At 41.7% G+C, this 19,149-nt stretch overlaps 1 protein-coding gene across 1 annotated transcript in view; it reads left to right on the forward strand.

Moving 5' to 3' along the window:
• LOC118411811 (cadherin-23-like) overlaps positions 1-19,149 on the forward strand; it is a 96,121-nt gene that overhangs the window by 59,149 nt on the left and 17,823 nt on the right. Inside the window, exons 42-64 of the mRNA XM_035814297.1 lie at positions 523-796; positions 1,510-1,737; positions 2,023-2,192; positions 3,000-3,137; positions 3,628-3,747; positions 4,252-4,435; positions 5,067-5,170; positions 5,489-5,629; positions 6,583-6,676; positions 8,146-8,346; positions 9,326-9,428; positions 9,751-9,892; positions 10,945-10,968; positions 12,075-12,255; positions 12,775-12,998; positions 14,187-14,387; positions 14,897-15,010; positions 15,524-15,653; positions 16,124-16,230; positions 16,744-16,888; positions 17,366-17,412; positions 17,749-17,979; positions 18,854-18,942. Coding sequence (XP_035670190.1) covers positions 523-796; positions 1,510-1,737; positions 2,023-2,192; positions 3,000-3,137; positions 3,628-3,747; positions 4,252-4,435; positions 5,067-5,170; positions 5,489-5,629; positions 6,583-6,676; positions 8,146-8,346; positions 9,326-9,428; positions 9,751-9,892; positions 10,945-10,968; positions 12,075-12,255; positions 12,775-12,998; positions 14,187-14,387; positions 14,897-15,010; positions 15,524-15,653; positions 16,124-16,230; positions 16,744-16,888; positions 17,366-17,412; positions 17,749-17,979; positions 18,854-18,942 — 3,392 coding nt within the window. The remainder of the gene's footprint in view (positions 1-522; positions 797-1,509; positions 1,738-2,022; positions 2,193-2,999; positions 3,138-3,627; positions 3,748-4,251; positions 4,436-5,066; positions 5,171-5,488; positions 5,630-6,582; positions 6,677-8,145; positions 8,347-9,325; positions 9,429-9,750; positions 9,893-10,944; positions 10,969-12,074; positions 12,256-12,774; positions 12,999-14,186; positions 14,388-14,896; positions 15,011-15,523; positions 15,654-16,123; positions 16,231-16,743; positions 16,889-17,365; positions 17,413-17,748; positions 17,980-18,853; positions 18,943-19,149) is intronic.

Below are 19,149 nucleotides of genomic sequence, written 5' to 3' on the forward strand. Positions count from 1 at the left end.
TAATCCAATTATTGTACTATGTTAAACCCTTAAACTGCCAAGCCCGGATATATCCGGCACACATATATATACATGCCCTGTGTGCCGCACCTGGGTATATCCGGGATAGCGTATTTCCCCAAAGTAGCAGCTTTGCGTGCGTGTAGTGCATGAACCTCGGAAGTTAGGAACTTTGTCTGTTAGGGTAATTTTTTTTTGAAGGTTAGCGGCTCAAACTCTGGCAGAGCGTAAAAAGTCATTGTTTTTATATAGTTAGATGTAATTTTTGCCAAGTTGCTACATCTAGCTTTTGCATTATGTTGAACATAAAAATTAAAGGCTTCACTTGGTATCTAACAGCAGGACCTATGAATTGACTAAAATGAAACCGTTGATCAAACATGTGTACTCAAAGCAGTTGAACTTTCTGGGCCACATCCTGCACCGCAGTCGACCGATGATGATGATGATGTATGTCAAGCCTTGTAATGAGAAGAAAATTTGTGTGTACTTATACTGAATAAAACATTTACATTACATTAGGTTGGGAGCTGGATCATGAACGTGACCGCTGTGGACCGGGATCTGGACAGCCTCCTGGATTACTCCATCAGTGCGGTGGTGGCGACAGATCTACAGGGGAACCACATCGTGAACGGGATGGGCTACCTGGACTGGTTTAGGGTGGACCAGTTTGGAGGGGGGTTGTTTGTGAACTCCACGCTGAACAGGGAGAGGGCGGAAGTGGTGCAGCTGACCATCGGGGTGGAGGATCTGGCCTCTGATGTGCCGCAGAGGGCGCGCAGTGGGAGGGATGGTAAGGGCAGCTTCTGTCTAATTCTTTATTAAAAGGCCCAGTCAATCACGCTTTGGCATCATTCCTATGCGTTGTGACATGCTTTGTCCTCTGTATTTCTATTATAGAAAAAAACGGGAATGGGTTGAGTGTTTGCCTTGCATTTGATAGGTTGTGAGTTCCATCCCAGCCGAGTCATACCAAAGACTTCAAAATTGATCTCACAACCAAATGTAAGGCAAACACTCTTCCCACTCGGCCATGCACCGGTGTGTCTTTCTGCCTACCCCAAAATGAAATTCAAACTTAAGGCCACGCCGCTTAAATGGAAAAACACAATGAATGAGGACCAGGGTTATGCCTTGATGCACTCAGTTTTATGGAGTAAATACAGTGACTTCAAGTTTTCCTCCCTGCCGTATACTTTTATGATATTCATTTGCTCTATTGCCATTCAAAAAGTCAGAGAACCAAGAAAATCAATTACTGTAAATGCATTTAAGTTTGCGGGGATTTAATTTCGCGGTAGCGGGAAAAAGGACATTTCACGGTAACACCATAGACTGCAGTCTAATACCATAATAGAAAAATGTTCGAGGTGGTTTTATGTTCGCGGTGAAGTGGTCACCGCAAAAACCGCGAACATTAATCCACCTCGAACATTTCTGCATTTACAATAGTGTGGCCTAAAGGAATAAAATGTAACAGCACCTTTCATCTCTTTTATACCCCAGCTCAGGTGACGATCAGTATCATCGACGAAAACGACAACACGCCGACCTTCCAGCCTCCCGGCGTCGCCTTCTACCAGGAGAGGATTCTGGAGGAGGTTCCCGTGGGAACGGTTGTCATGAGCATCATAGCAACGGATGCTGACAAGGGGAAGAACGGAATCATCACCTACAGGATTGTGAATGGCTCGCTGGCTACGGAGTTCTTTGCCATCAGGGATAAATATTTGGGTATGTTGAACAGAGCAACTTTTGATCAATATGTACTGTAACACATGTAATCTCTACAGCTGGAAAAAAATGGAGATTGCATCACCATAAACTTTCAACATAAACTCTTGACTTAAGCTCAAGAAGCAGATCTCATAGGCATTGTGTTTCTTATTTGATATGCTATGATATATGATAATAGTATTCATTCCACTTAACATTGAAAAAAACTGTCAAAATCATATGTCAGCAAAGCAAGTTTTTATACGCTATTGTCAAAAAGCATACAATGTCATATACTCCCAGGCACCATCACAGTGAGCAGGCCAGTGGACCATGAGCAGCACCAGTGGGTGAACTTCACCGTGCAGGCGGCGGACGAGGGCAAGCCGGTCAGGACCGCCGACATCCCCGTCTCCATAGAGATCGTGGACATCAATGACAACAATCCCATCTTCTCCCTCAAAAAATATCAGGTCAGAAATCAAAATCAATGAATGAACTTTATTGCATGACAATTGTACACAGTACAATGCATGGCAGCAACTATTACACAATTTGTACATAGAGATCGTGGATGTCATTGACAACAATCCCATCTTCTCACTCAAAAAATATCAGGTCAGGAGGCAGAATCAATGAATGAACTTTATTGCATGACAATTGTACACAGTACAATGCATGGCAGCAACTATTACACAATTTGTACATAGAGATCGTGGACGTCATTGACAACAATCCCATCTTCTCACTCAAAAAATATAAGGTCAGGAGGCAGAATCATCAACATGTTTTTTTTAGACAATCAGGCAAAATGATCTATAGTACCGGTATTGTATCATTATATCAAGTACGTTCCTGGGGTAAATACACTTCAGATATTTAAGTGAAAATCTTGAGAGGGCCTCTACAAGAAGGATTTATTGATGTCGTGGTATCATGGAACCCAGAGGAATTATGAGAGTTGGTTGAAGTGACATAATGTTCAGGGTGTTTGGCGCAGAAACTAAAGGTACTGGGTTTGAATCCCCTGACATGCAACTGATATTGTTCCCTTAAAATTAAGGCTCTACACAATGTTCCTCGAACTTTCTGAAAATGGGTAACTTACTTAAGTTGGGGAGGTAAAAGGCAGTGGAAGGAGAGGGATTGGCTCTGCCTTCCAGTACCGTGCTCTAGACAGTGAAAAACAACCTACTGCTCCTCAAAAAAGGCTATGAGACTGCATGTTGTACCTTAGTTTACCTTTTACAAATCTGAGCAATTTTTCTGTTTGTGTGCAGGCTTCAGTTTTAGAGAACCAGCCCGCAGGTACAGAGGTGCTGAGGGTGGAGGCTACGGACAGGGACAGTGGCAGCTATGGCAGGGTGCAGTACCATCTGTCAGGGGCAGGGGGCAGGTTTGCCATCCATCCTGATCAGGTAATTAATGACCATGCAGGTCTAGGATGACTATGGTTTTATGGTTAGGGTTCTGGTCCTGGTTATGGTTATGGTTAGGGTCTAAGGGTTAGGATTATATGGTTAGGGTTTTAAGGTTGGGGTTATGGTTAGGGTTAGGGTTATTTAGGCATTTAAATGTCCTGGGCTATGTGCCAGATCATCCAGATTGGCTAGGACCAAACTATCCAGGAGAGGGAAATGTCTGACTGTCATTTGTGTTAAGATTGGCAGGAAAGTAGAATAAATGAATTGTCTACAAATATCTGCTACAGTTCTAATATCAATGACATTAGTATGCACTATTAGCATCCAATATATGTTTTTGCAATCTGCGGCATATATCTGCTTATTTTGCAGCTGCTAATAATGATGGTTGAAAACCTTTTTTTTTGAATGCCCGAAAATTTATGCATGCATGGATGTCATCCATACATATTGATATGATATCTTTCTGGTGTTTGAACATCAGGGTAACATCACCCTGACCACACCCCTGGACAGGGAGGAGCAGACAGACTTCCTCTTGAGTGTGACGGCCACGGACAACACGGATGGGTTGCCTAGCAACAGCAGGGAGAACTCTGTACAGGTGATGTCATCTTGCAAATGTGCTGTCACTTATTTATCAGAAGTACCATGTGGAGATGCATAAGTATCTGCATATCTGGTATAACCGCTTTTCAGCACACAAGTTTCTGTATCTGTATAGCCGGCATAACATACCAGCTTCTATATCATTTTGAATCTGTATAGCCGGTGTAGATTTCGGCATAACACACCAGCTTCTACATCATTCTGTATCTCTATAGCGAGTTTAACCACCCTTTGGCATAACATGCCAGATTCTGTATGTGTGTCTGTATAACCGGTATAACCGCCTTTCAACACACAAGCTTTTGTATCTGTATAGCCAGTATAACTACCCTTCGGTCACCACTAACCTGTACATATCTACATGTAGCTGTAGCCAGTTCAAAGCTATCTATCAAAATAAATGAGGAATCTGCAATGTATTTTAGGGAAAAACAACAGCTTCTACCTTGCTCCTTGCTAGTTAGCCATAATTTCTTTCTGAAATCTCTTTCTGAACCAGGTTGTGGTGACAGTGCTGGATGAGAATGACAACACGCCTGAGCCGTCCACGTCCAAGTTTGACTTCCGTGTCCCGGAGAACCAGCCTGCAGGAGAGTACGTGGGAACCATCCTGGCCAGCGATAGGGATGAGGGGGACAACGGCAGGCTGCAGTTCTCTATCCTCAAACAGGAGCCAAATCATGGTAGGTTTACATCACATTTTCAAAGTAGGATGTGTAGTGCAATGGCAGAGTGGGTAGTGTGTTCACCTTGCATTTCGTAGGTCATGAGTTCTAACCCGGCTGAGTCATACCAAAAAATGGTACATGCTGCTTTCTCTGCTTAGCACTCAGGGATAATGAGGAAGAGTATGTGAGTTAAACACACATCAGTGGACTAGCCCCCTGCTGTAGTGGTTTGCACAAATGTGTGGCCTAAGGGCTACAGTGATGAAGATGGGCACCACCCCTAAGCATCTGTTACAGATGTACGGGCAACTTTTGCTTAACTGTGAAGGCATAGACCTGATCTAGTGGTTAGTGACTCCTGACCAAGAAGTCGTGAGTTTGAATACTGGTTGTGTCACTCACCTGACATGCACGCTCCTGGAAAGGGTCTCACAGGAAGTCAAGCCATAGTCCACTGTTCATAATGTACTAGTCAAAAAGGGCAACTGGAATTTCTCCAGTACAAAGAAGCTGACAAGCATCTGAGTGCCAAGTAAAGCTCCTTTCCCAAGGACACAATGTATAAAACACCTATTTACAAATCTACCTGATATTTAGTTGCTTGTCAATGAGTAACTGTTATCTTGCATATCCCCCCCCCCTCCAGTTATGCTGTTTGATATAGAGAACACTACAGGGGTGATTTCCTCAGCCAGACTACTGGACAGGGAGACCATGGGGTACAATGGCATTGTGGAACTTACCATACAGGTAAATGGACAATTTCAAACATTTTGTAATGCATTACTGACATTTATTCCTTTGCCAAGAAGGTTTTAGTTGCCAGGTTGTGTATGTATGTATGTGGACAGCATAGCTCGAGAAGTTTTGGATGGGTTCGAATCGTCAGAGTCATGCAGGATATTGTGTTTCTACTCTCTCAGTTTGTTTACACCGGTTCCGGCACCAGGAATCAAACCCAAGCCTTGGCGGTTCGTTCTGTTTCTACTCCTATTTTACACTATGTGGCATTTTTTAATACTATGTATGAACCTAACTGAGCTGTGTTTTGACCTTTGTACATTACAGATATCTGACCTGGGCTCTCCTCCAAGGATGAGCAGCACGAAGGCAGTTATAAAGATCCTGGACAGCAACGACAACAGTCCATACTTCCAGCAGTCGTCCTACAGCCTGGCTGTTAGGGAGGATGAGTATGGGGGGACCTCGGTAAGTATCCTACTTTTCCATCATAGATTTGCTCATTGCAAGGCCACACAGACAACTTCTAGGCACTGAACTTAGGGGTGGGTACCAGTACAGAAAATTCAGGTACAGGTACGGTCCAGGTCCAGAGGATCAGAACCTGGAGCTGATTGTCTGTTAAAGCTTGTGAATGATTAATACTCAAAGCAATGGTCTGTTTCACTACAAAGGACTCTGATGGAGTATCCAACTTCCACTGGCATTTCAAAATTCATGGCTACATCTTTTTACCCGTGGACCGACCTGTAAGCCCCCAAACGCCAGTATAAGCTGCTCATTTTCTACTCAGCAGACGCTGTTGTCATGTTAATTTTGATTTTGTTCCAGCCTATGTACAAAATAAAGTATGAAAAATTTGTTTCATTGTGTTTTTTTCAGTATAAGTATAACAACATACTACTCTTCATTTTGCTGTGTTCATGTGGACAGCAGCTGTCAATTCAGTACCAAGGACATCCATGTAATATTTTGTTATGCCACATAAATAGAGTCTTATCACTTAAGCAGCAAGAGTTTCAGCCTAGTTCATCCTCTAAGTGTCAGTGTTTCTCACATTATTTGTATGCAATGCTGTTCCGGAAATAACCAGACACCACACTTGGGGAATATATATGTATATCAGACATACCCAGGAACGATTAAAACGCTAGTGGGGCATTGGATATTCCACTAATAACAATGATTCAGACAATGCCAACAGAATAAGTCACAAATTAGTGAATTTTCACAAATTATAACCAAATAACCCAGGAAAGCAAAGAGGAAGCACCATAAATCTGAAAAGCATTTTGGCACGGCTGAGTTACATGTAGCAGTATAGCGTTACAGGACCGTTACTAGTATTTCACACTCTGGGAAGAACCCTGTCCTTACATTATCCTCCTTGTGTTGACTGTTTCTGAACTCACCATACACAGATCCTGGGTCTGGTTGCCCTTGACGATGATGAAGGGAATGTGCTGACTTACTCCATCACTGCCGGAAATGAGCATAGGGACTTTGCTGTAGGAGGTATGATCTAGATTGTTCCCTTGAATTCTATATTTTATGGTTTGGCAAGATCTTGTTACCACTGATGGATATGGATACAAGTTGAATTACTACTATTGTAACGATATATCATATACTGAAGATGTAAGCGACATATCATATACTGAAGAAGTGATATGAAATTACTAGTAGCCTAAGAAGGGCTTTTTCTAGAAAAGAAAGACTTGGCGAAGAAAGGGGGCAAAGTGATGGAATGAGGGGATGGTGTGGAGTTTTAGAAAAGTTGATATTGTGTATTCTAAGGCTTCTTGAGGACTTAATCACTGTCAGATGGGTCACAGTTGACGAATCTGAATTTTATGCTTGTCAGAGAATCTGCTCCCTTGGTAAGGGCTGCATGGTTAGAACATGGAGGTGTTTTGTCTGGTACTACAATAACATCTGTAGACAGTATGCCTGACCTTGGGGTCATTGTCCAGTCGGACCTTCAGTGGAGCAGTCACATCTTAAAGATGGTAGCCAGGGCCAATTCTATGACTGGTTTCATCAAAAGAACAATCGGGTTCAACTCTAGCACTGATGTACGCAAGGCACTGTATATTACATTGGTTAGAAGCATCTTAGAATACTGCTCACCTTTGTGGTCCCCTCAGTCCCGCAAACTCATGTCCCTTGTAGAAGGGGTGCAACGACGGGCGACTAAATTCATTCTAGGAGCCCACTCGAACACCCTGACCTACAAGGAACGTCTTTCCACCCTTGGTCTGTTGCCTCTTACGCACAGGCGCGAAGTGTGCGACGTCATGGTGTTTATCAAGTCAAAACCTATTGTTCACAAGTATGTATCCTTCCCTTCCAGACCCTCTAGATATCTCAGATCTCACATGCTCACCCCCATCAGAGTAAGGACATCAGCCTTCAGCTCTTCTTACATACCTAGGCTGGTCACCATCTGGAATCAGCTGAGTCCTGTCCTCCGTAATATTGGGGTTCAAGCCACTGAAAAGTCTAACATCTTGACATTCAAGCGATCGCTTGTGAGAGCCACGTTTGTGAGATTTGACACCCAGTTCAATATCGACGTCCCCTGCTCTTGGTCCACATCTTGTGGGTGTGCCTCATGCACTGCTTTAAGGCCACATTAGTATTATAATTAGCTTTTTACTCTGTACATAATGATATTTGATAATTTTGTATATACATGTAATCAATTCTGTGTATAATTGTTACCGAATTGTATATTCATGTCTTCTGACTTTTGATGTCTAATGTTTATTGTTTGATTTGGTTTCGTATTGTTTTCTATTATCATTTCAGGTTTGGGAGGACAACTTGTAAAGGTGTTGATACACCTGTTTTGTCCTCCCTTCCACTTGTTTTTGCATGTGGTGAATTCAAATAAAGAAATAAAGAAATAAAGAAACCCCTCTTTCCTTCCTTTATAGAAAAAAAAATCTCCGACTTACAGTTTCTGTATGAACTTTTCTCAGCATCCACTGGTCATGTGATTGTTGCCAAGTCCCTGGATCACGAGACCAGGCCAGCGTACACCCTGACTGTCACAGCATTCGACCAGGACGGGAGGAACGGATCCACCACCCTGCTGGTCAAGATTCTGGACGTGAACGACAACCCGCCTGTCTTCTCACAAGATGTCTACAGGGTGGAAGTGATGGAGGATATACAGCCTGGTACGATCTCTCATCTATCCCTTAGGCCATGCCAATTTAATTTCTTGGTTCTTGGATTTTAAAGAAATAAAAAAGATATGCTTAACTAGAAAAATATAATGAAAACTAAGCCAGAGGACCTGCTTTATGCCTTGATGCACTCAGTTTTATGGAGTAACTACAGTCATGTTCAAGTTTTCCTCCCTGCCGTATGCTTTTATGATGTTCACTTGCTATATTGCTAGTTTAAAAAATCCGAAAACCAAGAAAGTCAATTGGCGTGGCTTTAGTTTAAGAATTGGACTGTTGGGGCACCACAGAAGATCTGACTGCCAGTTTTCTACACCCTTCTCTGTTTTCTGTTTTCCTCAGTGTTTCACTTACTGTAATGCCTTACTCCATTCTCTGACATTATCCTCCAATGGTTTCTGTTACTTCTGGATAAGTTATGATGATTTTTAGTTCTTTATTGTAAACATAAAACCATACACTTGTACAATATACTGCAAACCCTGTTGGTTTGAATGTGGAGTTAGAGAGACATTAAGTAAATGTGTATATGTACAAAAAATACAGAGTCCCACTCTGGATGTTGAACTTGATGTGAGTCTGTCAAATATTCGTCTTCAGCTCAATGGTCACTAACAAAAGACAGCAGATGCTGTCTAAATCCTCTGACCATTTACAAAACTTAAATATCCATTGTCTGAGTACCTTTCGTATTGAGTACTGTAATTCACTTTGTCTTCACGGTACCAAACTTTCACGGTCTGAGAAAATTTGACTTGTTCTCGGAACTTAATGTTCACGATGGCAGCAGGTGCGCATAGACAAAGTCTGTGAATTATTTGTTATCTGTAATGATAAGTTCACGTTACAGACGTCACAGTGAAAACCGTGAACATAAAAGTACAGTGAAAAAATCAGGAATTACAGTATACACGATGCAGAGTAGAGAAAAAGAAAACTTAAGGGTTGACAAATATTCATGCCCATGCAGGTGCTCTTGTGGGACAGGTGGAGGCCACAGATGCTGACGCACTGCCTCAGAACAAGAAAGTTCTGTACCACATCCTGTCTGGCAATGTTTACAACACATTCAGGTGGGCGACAATGCAATGACAATGATGTCATTTCAGTTTGAAGTATTTTTATTGCAAATGCTTGGCCAAAAGCATGACCATAGTAAAGCAACTGTAAAATCAACGGTATTCACTGCTCAGGGGTAACTCTGCAATGTTGATTTGATGAATAAAGATTAAAGATTAGAACGCCACTACCTCAGGTGAGGATGACTGCCTTGCCCTTCTATCTAGAATTCATCAAGGGGAGGCAACATGTAAAGGTGAGCAATCACCTGTTTTGACTCCCCTCCATTGTGATGGTAAATCTTAATAAACAAATCCATGTTAACTTTAATAACAGGATAGACACAGAATCAGGTGAAGTCTTCACCCAGGCAGCAGTAGACAGAGAGACCCTCTCACTGTACCAGCTGACTATCCAGGCCACCAACCCCAGCGGGGACTCTCAGAGTGTCAACGGCACCACACAGATTACAGCTCAGGTGAACAAGTTGTGTTGTTGGGTGGTTAGTTTGTAATGCTAGTTCACCTTTATCCATGGGTTAACCTATGTCCATTATTTTCGAAAGAAGATTATTTAGTCATATCAGGTCACTGAATATTCTGGAAATAACTGCAATAAAAGTTTGGAAAATATTGCAATTTGAAAGCACAGTCCATTGATTTGATAACCCTAAATATCTTGTTCTTTTAGAAACAACAGATATAGGTTACCCTGTGGATAAAGGTGACCTAGTGTGACACAAAGGCTTTGAAGAGTATGGTATGAAGCTATAAATGTATATCGATGGAGATTGGCATTCAAGACAACCACAGATTGGTCTAGGACAGATTTGAATCAAAGTTTCTCCTATGACAGTTTGGAATTGGGATCTGTCCCAGGACAATCCGCTATTTGACTAGTTTCAATTGTGATCTCAAACTGTCCTAGGCAAACTAGAATCTGTTTCGATTTAATTGCGATTGTGTTCTGCATCCGGACAATCTGCACACAGATTGGGTTATAGGGTTAGGGTTAGATGCGTTCAGCTAACTCTACTAACCCTAACTGTACTTAGTCTGATATTGAAGTAGCTGTGGTACAAGAAGAAAGAAACTTGTGATAGGGAGGATCATGTGCAATTTATGGATAGGATGCTGGTAATGTTTTTCATTTCATAGGAAAATTCTAAACACACATATGGAGATCCTGGTGTCACCTCTCTGAGGATGAACTGAACTGAACTAAGTAGCTTAAAGTATAGAATGTGAAGTTTGCCAGCTTATATTTTTTCGATTCACCTAACTGTCTTCACCTGATGGCTTAACCTACATTGTAAATTGATCAGCTTGTAGTGTACTAGACACATGTAACATTCTGTCATTCAAATGTATCTCATTTGTGTCACAATGTTGCCGAAGTGTTGTAACGTGATACATGTAGTAGCTACATTGTCATAGAATGCTTGCTACATATAGTAGAGTAGTTTTGCTCCATCAGGCTTTTCACACTGTGCTTGACCCTGTCTTTCACACTTCCCAACCTTCCCCATAGCTTCTGCCATGGAAGTCAACTCAGGTAATATTATGGGGAGAAGTATACCATAATTTTTTCTCTTTCTGCAGAACTCTTTATACCTTTCCGCAAATTTCATTGACCAGAAAATATTAGTATTTTTGCGCTAAGGTTGACAAAAATGATTATTTTTACGAGTAGACTGGTTCTGACTGGACTTTGCAATTAGCAGTTCAACCTATAATAGCATGACAATTAATAGCTAAGTGTGAATGCTTGTCTGTCAGATATATTTGCATTCCTTTGTTTTTATTTTGCATTTCTATGTTTTGATGGACGTAGGCACGGCTATGGAATCAGTCTATTAGAAGATAAGTTTGTACAATCTAAGCATCATCATTGCCTCCGCACCTCCATGTTCCACTGCACATTTGTCAGCTTTGCAGTATTCCTGTTAGAAAAACTGCACTTATTTTTATGATTGCTGACATCATTCATGAATAGATTGACTTAAATAATGCATGCTGATCTATATCAGTAACATGTAATGTTGTCAGTTACAATATATTTTTACTTAAGCCTTGAAAAAGTTCAAGAACAATGTATGACAGTTCTTAACAGCATAATCAAGTTGCACTGAGTAGCTACGAAATCATAAAACTTGGACGACAACAGTCACTGTGCTTTTCATGTAAAGCTATTTTGGAATACAATAATTCTAAGAGGAAAAGGCAAACTACAATTTCTCTTATCCCAGAGTGTAAATGCAAAATATCAGACACACAGCTTGGTTTAAAAGATTTGATGTTGCTTGCAAAAAACACTGTTGAACAAAACCTCACGAAACCTTTTGGAAAACACATTGCAGGTGCTTTAAAACCAGAGCTGTCTCCAGTTTTAAATTTTTTCTTCCCTACTCAATGTTTGGAAGCCCATGTTGTTCATTTTCTTCACTAATTGCATTATTTTGAACTTGAAATATATTCTCAAAAAATTTGATGTCTTCAAATTCAGCATCTAGGATGGACAAGGCGAAATTTTTGTCCATTTCAACCAGCAAATTTTTGTGAGGGTGGGATGGGCCTTGGAGACATCCCTGCTTAAAACAGATCAAAAGTTTCCTTCAAGTCGCATTGTTTTTAAATTGTTTCCCCTTTCCTTCCCTCAAGATGTTTATCACAATTGCTGATGTAAACGACATCGCCCCAGTGTTCGATGAAGAGGAGTACGCACGGCCGATCCTGGAGAACGAACCAATCGGAACCTCCATCCTCTACGTGCATGCCGAGGATGGTGACCTTGGCAACAACTCAAGGTTATCCTATTCTATCGCAGAAGGAAATGTTGACAGTAAGTATAATGTAGATCATGTGCATTTCCAAAATTGTATTATTTTAATGATTTATTAAAAGATGGTTGCACTTTAAACATTTGATGAATGTTTTACTTTAACTATAATGTAATTCTTCAACAGGATGATAGTTCAAGCCAATAATATTCTACTAGAGATTCAATATATAGATCTTTCATACATTCATACATGTGCTGTCTCTATTGACACGACAAAGTACAGTGACTTTCGTATGGTCTACTACATCTATAAAACAAACAAACAAAAGCATACAAATAGATTAACTTATAAACAAGTGCAATATATTATTACATAAATCAACCTGTTGAGTTTAATGTATTTTTTACTGGTTCTAAGATCTTAAGTGACATTCTTTGATGTATTGACCTATATTTGTAGTATATTTGTATAATAACAGTATTGGTTGTCCCTCCTAGAATGTAATTATATTCATTATTCAGTGGTACACAGTAACATGAGATGACACACATTGTAACTGTGTTGTGCATCTTTTCTAGACGCCTTCAAAATCAATGAAAAATCTGGCTTGGTTATGGTCAACACCATACTGAGTGAGAAAGCTCGGATAATCAATGAATACCGACTGGAGGTCGTCGCCAGGGACCACGGCACCCCTCCTCTGGAGGGCAGGACCATCGTGCTGCTGACTGTGGTGGATGTGAACGACAAGAAGCCGCGGTTCGTCAGGCCACAGAGGAACATGACTGTGTCCGTACCAGAGGTAAGGGCATGTTACATCTGTTGTTACACAGTGTCGACTACTCCTTGCCGGCCACGTGGCTTGTAGCTGAGAGCCAGCCGGAAAACTCTTGCTCTGAACACCTGTTTTCTGTAAGAAACATGTTGGTTGCCCAAGGCTAACTTTGAAGAACCTAATAATGGAATTAGAAATTGGACTGGACGGTCTGGAACTCCTCGCAGTGATGTATGACCGACTGTACTGGAAGTCAAACTTCACTTGTTACACCTCATCATGAGGATGACAAATGATGAGGATAATGATGTATTATGATATAACAGGAAGACAGTTCAATATGTGAACTGGAGTTTGGCAGGTTTGCTTACCTGCGTGTGTGGATTGTGTTCAGTACCAAGCACTGTGTGAGGTGTGTTTACTTGTGTGTGGAGTGTGTTCAGCACCAAAAATGATGACAAGAAGCCACAGGCCAAAGAGAAACATGACTGTGTCTGTACCAGAGGTAAGGGCATATGCCATTGTTATAGCAGGAAAGCAGTTCAATGTGTTTTCCAATACAGTCAAACCTGTCTATAGTGGCCACTCAAGGGACCGGACAAATGTGGCCACTATAGACAGGTGTCCTCTGTATAGAGGTGGCAACTTGTAGATAAAATACCCAAGGGACCGACAAAAAGTGGCCACTATGGACAGGTGGCCCCTCTGTAGAGGTGGCCCCTAATACAGGTTTGACTGTATTCATTTTTCTCAGATTAACTGCCATTCAGTCAGAAGAACCTGAAATTTTTCTTGGTATCTTATATTAAGAGTTCCCAACTCTTGTAATTTCTAATGCTTCTATAACTGTGTGTGGATGGTGTTTGGTAGGTCTGCTTACCTGTGTGTGGATGGTGTTCAGCACCAGGGACAGGTGTGCTTGCCTAAGTGTGGATGGTGTTCAGCACCAAGGACAGGTGTGTTTAACTGAGTGTGGATATTGTTCAGCACCAGGGACAGGTATATTTACCTGTGTGCGGATGGTGTTCAGCACCAGGGACAGGTGTGTTAACCTTAGTGGGGATATTGTTCAGCACCAAGGACAGGTGTGTTAACCTGGTTTGAAATGTTGTAGCATTTGTTAAATCGAGAGCTGTACAAGACAGAAAGTCTGATATCACAGCATGCAATTCACAGGTTCTAAACTTGATGTAACCTCTCTCCCTTCAACTGCAGAATTCTCCGTCTGGCCACTTTGTGTATCAAGCCTTTGCGGTGGATGAGGACACGGGAATTAACGGGATCGTCAGCTACGACTTCTTCATCCCGAACGGGCGGGAGCGGGGAGGGGACTGGGAGAAGTTTGCCATTGATCCGTTCTCGGGAAACATCACCACGGTGGAGCCGCTAGACAGGGAGCTTCAGGCGGAATACACGGTGAGCAGGGATTTTTGTGTGTGTACTGTATACCTGAAAGAGTGGACTAGGCAAACAGTGCACTAACTGGCATGTTGGGCTATAGATGCAGTGCGTGGAAGACTTACATGTATGCAGATTGTATTGCTGCCCCTATGACCGGTGAGGCTACAATACTGGTGAGGAGAGGTGAGGTGAGGTATACCAGGTAAACTACCTCATGACATAACACACCAGGTTTGTGCTGGACAGTAAATGATGCATATCCAAACAGATCTATTTCAGTCACTCACACTTGGAAGGACCTCTACTCCTTTTCAATAAGTACGGCAGGTTCTTTACCATGCTCAAGGTGTATGCATAGTTTTGCAGATTTCTAATTATGCATAAAGGGAAAATGCAGCTGATATATTAAGGACTCTATATTAAGGACTAAGTTTTTGTTGTTGAAGATTTTCCCTTGTTATTTTCCTTGGACAATAGTGGTAATGTCCGCTTATTCTGGTAACTTTTTTATCTGCCTTCCCCAGCTTATAATTGTAGCCAGAGACCAGGGCCTTCCTGAGCCATTCGAATCCACTCGACCTTTCCGAGTGGAGGTAGAGGATGTCAACGACAACGAGCCGGAGTTTCCCAGGGATGTTGTGAGTTGTGTTTTATCACATACATTTTATTACCTTGAAAGTTCATCTGTGTTGGTAGAAGTCATTAAAACTAGTTCTCCTTCTTCATGTTGAAGATTATATTGCCTGCAAAGGAAGAGTCTACTTACTGCAAGGCTGGGCGTGGACAAAAAAAGAATGTTGTAACGGGGAAGAAGGGAAGGGTGAGGAGGAATTTATGTCTGTAACTTGAAGTTGTCAAGAGTGGGGCTGAGAGCTACCTGGCAGTGTGCTGGCAGGCTGTTCCACTATTTGGCCACTCTGGGAAAGAAAGAATGTTGTCTGTAACTGGTTCGGAAAGTGGATATGGTCTCATACCATTATTGTGTCTCCAGTCAGGCCTGGTGTACATGCAAACCCTGTTCGTACCAGAACACGCCAATACAGTTAACAAGTACTTGGAAATGTCGTAGTGGGAGATCATTGTTACCTGGTCTCATACTGTAGTTTGTAAAAGACTTCTCTCTTGATCTCACGCCTGCATTGTCTCCCCAGTCAGGTCTGGTGTACATGCAGACCCTGTCTGTACCGGAACATGCCGAGGTGGGGACGGAAGTGGGGAGGGTCACCGAGGCCATAGACAAGGATGAGGGAGACAATGCCATTGTCTTCTACTTCATCACAGGTCAGGGACTTACTCATACGACTTTGCATGATACAATTTTATGCTTTAAATGAAATAAAGTGATTAACAACAAGCTTTTCAAGTTGAAATGACCCAAAACTGTGTGTGGATGGTCAAGTGGACATAAGACAATTTCCTGAAAATGTCTTAATTTTCCGGATATTTTCGAGACATTCTCCAAGCATGTATTTCTTGGGTTCTAGAATGTCTTTATTGGGTCTTTTTGGGAGGATGTGTGTCTCTTACATTGTTCAGAAAAATGTATTTCAAATGTCCGGCCACGTTAGTAGCCTAAATGAGCTTCTAGTGGCTTGCCTGACTGACTAACCAAGTGAAAGGGAAAGGGCGGCAGGTTATTAGCTCGTCACAAGACTCGTTCCTATGTGGCACCGAGTGATCTGCCCTCATTTCACCTTTCTAACATGTGCGCGATCTGAACATGTTAACTGATTGTTAATATCGTACTTCAGGGGGAAATGAAGGGAAGTTTTTCCTGCTGGACAAGCAAACAGGGATTCTGTCTGTGCACAGAGATCTGGATAGGGAGACCAAACCTGTTCACACACTGCTTATCAAGGTATGGGAAGCTCACACTTAATACACTGTCGTCTCACCTTTGCTTAATCTCCATTTGGTATCTGTGACCTGTCCTGTTTCCACACTTCTCATCAACTTATCAATGTCATACACACCTGAAAAAACACACATTTCAATGCATAATACTTCAGAAGTTGGTGTCCTTGAACAAAATATTGTAAAAATAGCAATTCCAATATCCGATTGCACTGCATCATCATCATCAGGCGACTGCAAGCTTTCTCCAGTTCCGTCTATCAGCAGCAAGTTGGCGTAACTGCCTGGGGGTGAACTGCACTCGGCATGGGGATGTCAGTTTTTGTTTACTGTCTGTATGTGACAGCCTGTCCCTGGTGCTGAATGACATTCACACTGACACTGCCATCTTTGTCCCTCATGCTGAATGACATTCACACTGACATTGTTGTCCCTGTCATTAGTGCTGAATGAAAAGTCAATGCATGTCTTATATACCAGTGCCAGTCTAAATTTTTGTTGCTCTGTCCTTCTGAAGGCCAGCAGTGATCCAGATTACCAGGTCCCCAGACAGAGGAGAAGAGTGATTGACGTGTCAGACTCCTCCCTGCAGCAGCTGGTGATAGAGGTGGAGGACATCAACGATCAACCGCCCAGGTTCACACGCAAACAGTACACGGCAGGTTCGAGAATACTTCATCTCTCTGTGTACCCAATGTTTGTGGACATTCTCTCCCTCCTTTTCTCTCCCTCTCCCTCTTTCCATCTTGCCCTCCCTATCTCCTGTTTCTCCTCTCTTTCTCTCATCTCTTGCTCTCTTTCCTCTTTCTCTCTCTCCTATCTTGTCTAGTCCTCCCTCTCTCTCCCCTTTTTCTTTCCTGTCCCATCTCTCTTCTGTCTCCTCTCTCTCTCTCCTTTTATCTCCATCTCTCTCTGCCCTCTATCTCTCCCTCTCTCCTTTTCTCTCCCACTGTCCTTTTCTCTCCCACTGTCCTTTTCTCTCCCTCTCTCCTTTTCTCTCCCTCTCTCCTTTTCTCTCCCTCTCTTCTTTTCCCTCCATATATATATGCATCTCTCTGCCATTTTGATAGAACCTCAATATCTCAACTTTAAACAATACATTCCTTGATTCATGATCATTGTTAATTTTTATCGTGCAGGAGTTACTGTTGATGCAAAGTATGGATCTGAACTAATCCAAATTGAGGTAAGCACAATGTGACCATTCTTCATCTAACTGACTTTTTTTAAAGGTATGCACACATACCTCCAAATTTTTGATGGCTATCAGTCCATCTTGTTCATGGAGTGACCTAGTCTCGCGAGAGTGTGAATATGAACATATTCACTCCATAAAACACCAAGGCACAAACCTGGTCCTATTGCTTTCTTTTCATTATGTTTTTTCAAGTTAGGTATATTTTTTCTTCATTTTCAACCTAATCCAAGAACCAATGAATTAAATTGGAGTGACCCTACACCTACAAACTGATGTACAACAACCATACCAAACATAAAGATTAAATGTTATTTTGTTTTCCAGGCCATAGATGCAGACATAGGCAACAACAGTGTCGTATACTACTACATAGAATCTACCACATACATAGAACGGGGGAAACAACCCAAGCCGATGAAGAAGACTTTTCAGTTAGACGTCCTGAGTGGAGTACTGACGACCAACGAACTGTTTGTGGACTACACCAAGGGATACTTTGAGCTCATAGTCAGGGCTGAGGACGATGCTAAACACACTGACAAGTCAAAAATAGGGGTGAGTGCTCTGTTAGGTTGAACTCTAAACTTTTGATCTTCTGGTAAGGTCAGGATTGCGCTAAGGTCATGTTGATTTTATTATATGGATGACATCCTCTGGGAACCTCAAAACTGATGTGAGCGTGCGAATGAAAAAAAGTTTGACCCCCAAAACGTTGCCTTGATTATGAAGGCAATTCTAATTAGTCAGCAAGGTTGAAGAAATGACTGAACACACAGAATATGATATACAAAACAATAGATTCTTAATTTTTGTTCCTTGACATCTTTTTTGTCCTTGGAATATTCTATGACAATAGTATACAATATTTGTTTTTGCAATCCACGGCATATGTCTGCTTATTCTGAAGCTGCTTTGTACTATTTGCAGACAAGTATGGTTGAAAACTTTCTTAGTTTTGGAAATAGACAAAAATTGATTTGTTTGTGGATGTCATCCAAATACCCAAATCAACATGGCTTGAGGCAGAATCTTTGTTGCCACTTACCTCAATCCTGGAGTGCTTTACGCTTGCACAGGCTCCAGCCACACGCCAAACCATAACCTTCTCCTTTCACAACTACCCACCCTTTTGCTGGACTTGAGGTTTGCTTGCAGGCATTCAGGGGCTCTCGTAGGGGCCTGTCAGAGTTTATGTCAGCTTTTCGTCAATGAATCTTAACTGGCCAAACCTTGGTGTAATCATCTGTTGGTTTTGCTCATTGGATCTATAGTGAATAGAACTGTGTGTACATTAAACGTGGGTATTAGATCCATTACCCCAGCAATGATAATTTGAGCATACAGAATGGTTGGCATATTCAATTAATGATATTTTCTTAAAGATGAAGATGAAAATCAAATGTAATCATATATGATATTCATCCCTCAGGTGTATGTGCTGCGAGATGAACACAGGGTAAAAGTTGTCATCAACGACATACCTGACTATGTACGGACATTCAGGGAGCAGTTCATCGCGTAAGAGTCTTCATTAAGTGTGATCTAACATTACAATGTACTTCCAGACAATACTATTGCCACAAAAATGCATTCTGATACTATAATAATGTATTCATGCTTAATTTACTCACAGTTCTCTGTAGATTATATAGTCGTAGTTAATGTTGCTTAAAGAAGCTAAGATGAATTTCTGTGAAAGTTTTGCTCTACGATTTTTCCATCTGA

Source organism: Branchiostoma floridae, chromosome 3 (assembly GCF_000003815.2).
Source record: "Branchiostoma floridae strain S238N-H82 chromosome 3, Bfl_VNyyK, whole genome shotgun sequence".
Classification (NCBI taxonomy): domain Eukaryota; kingdom Metazoa; phylum Chordata; class Leptocardii; order Amphioxiformes; family Branchiostomatidae; genus Branchiostoma; species Branchiostoma floridae.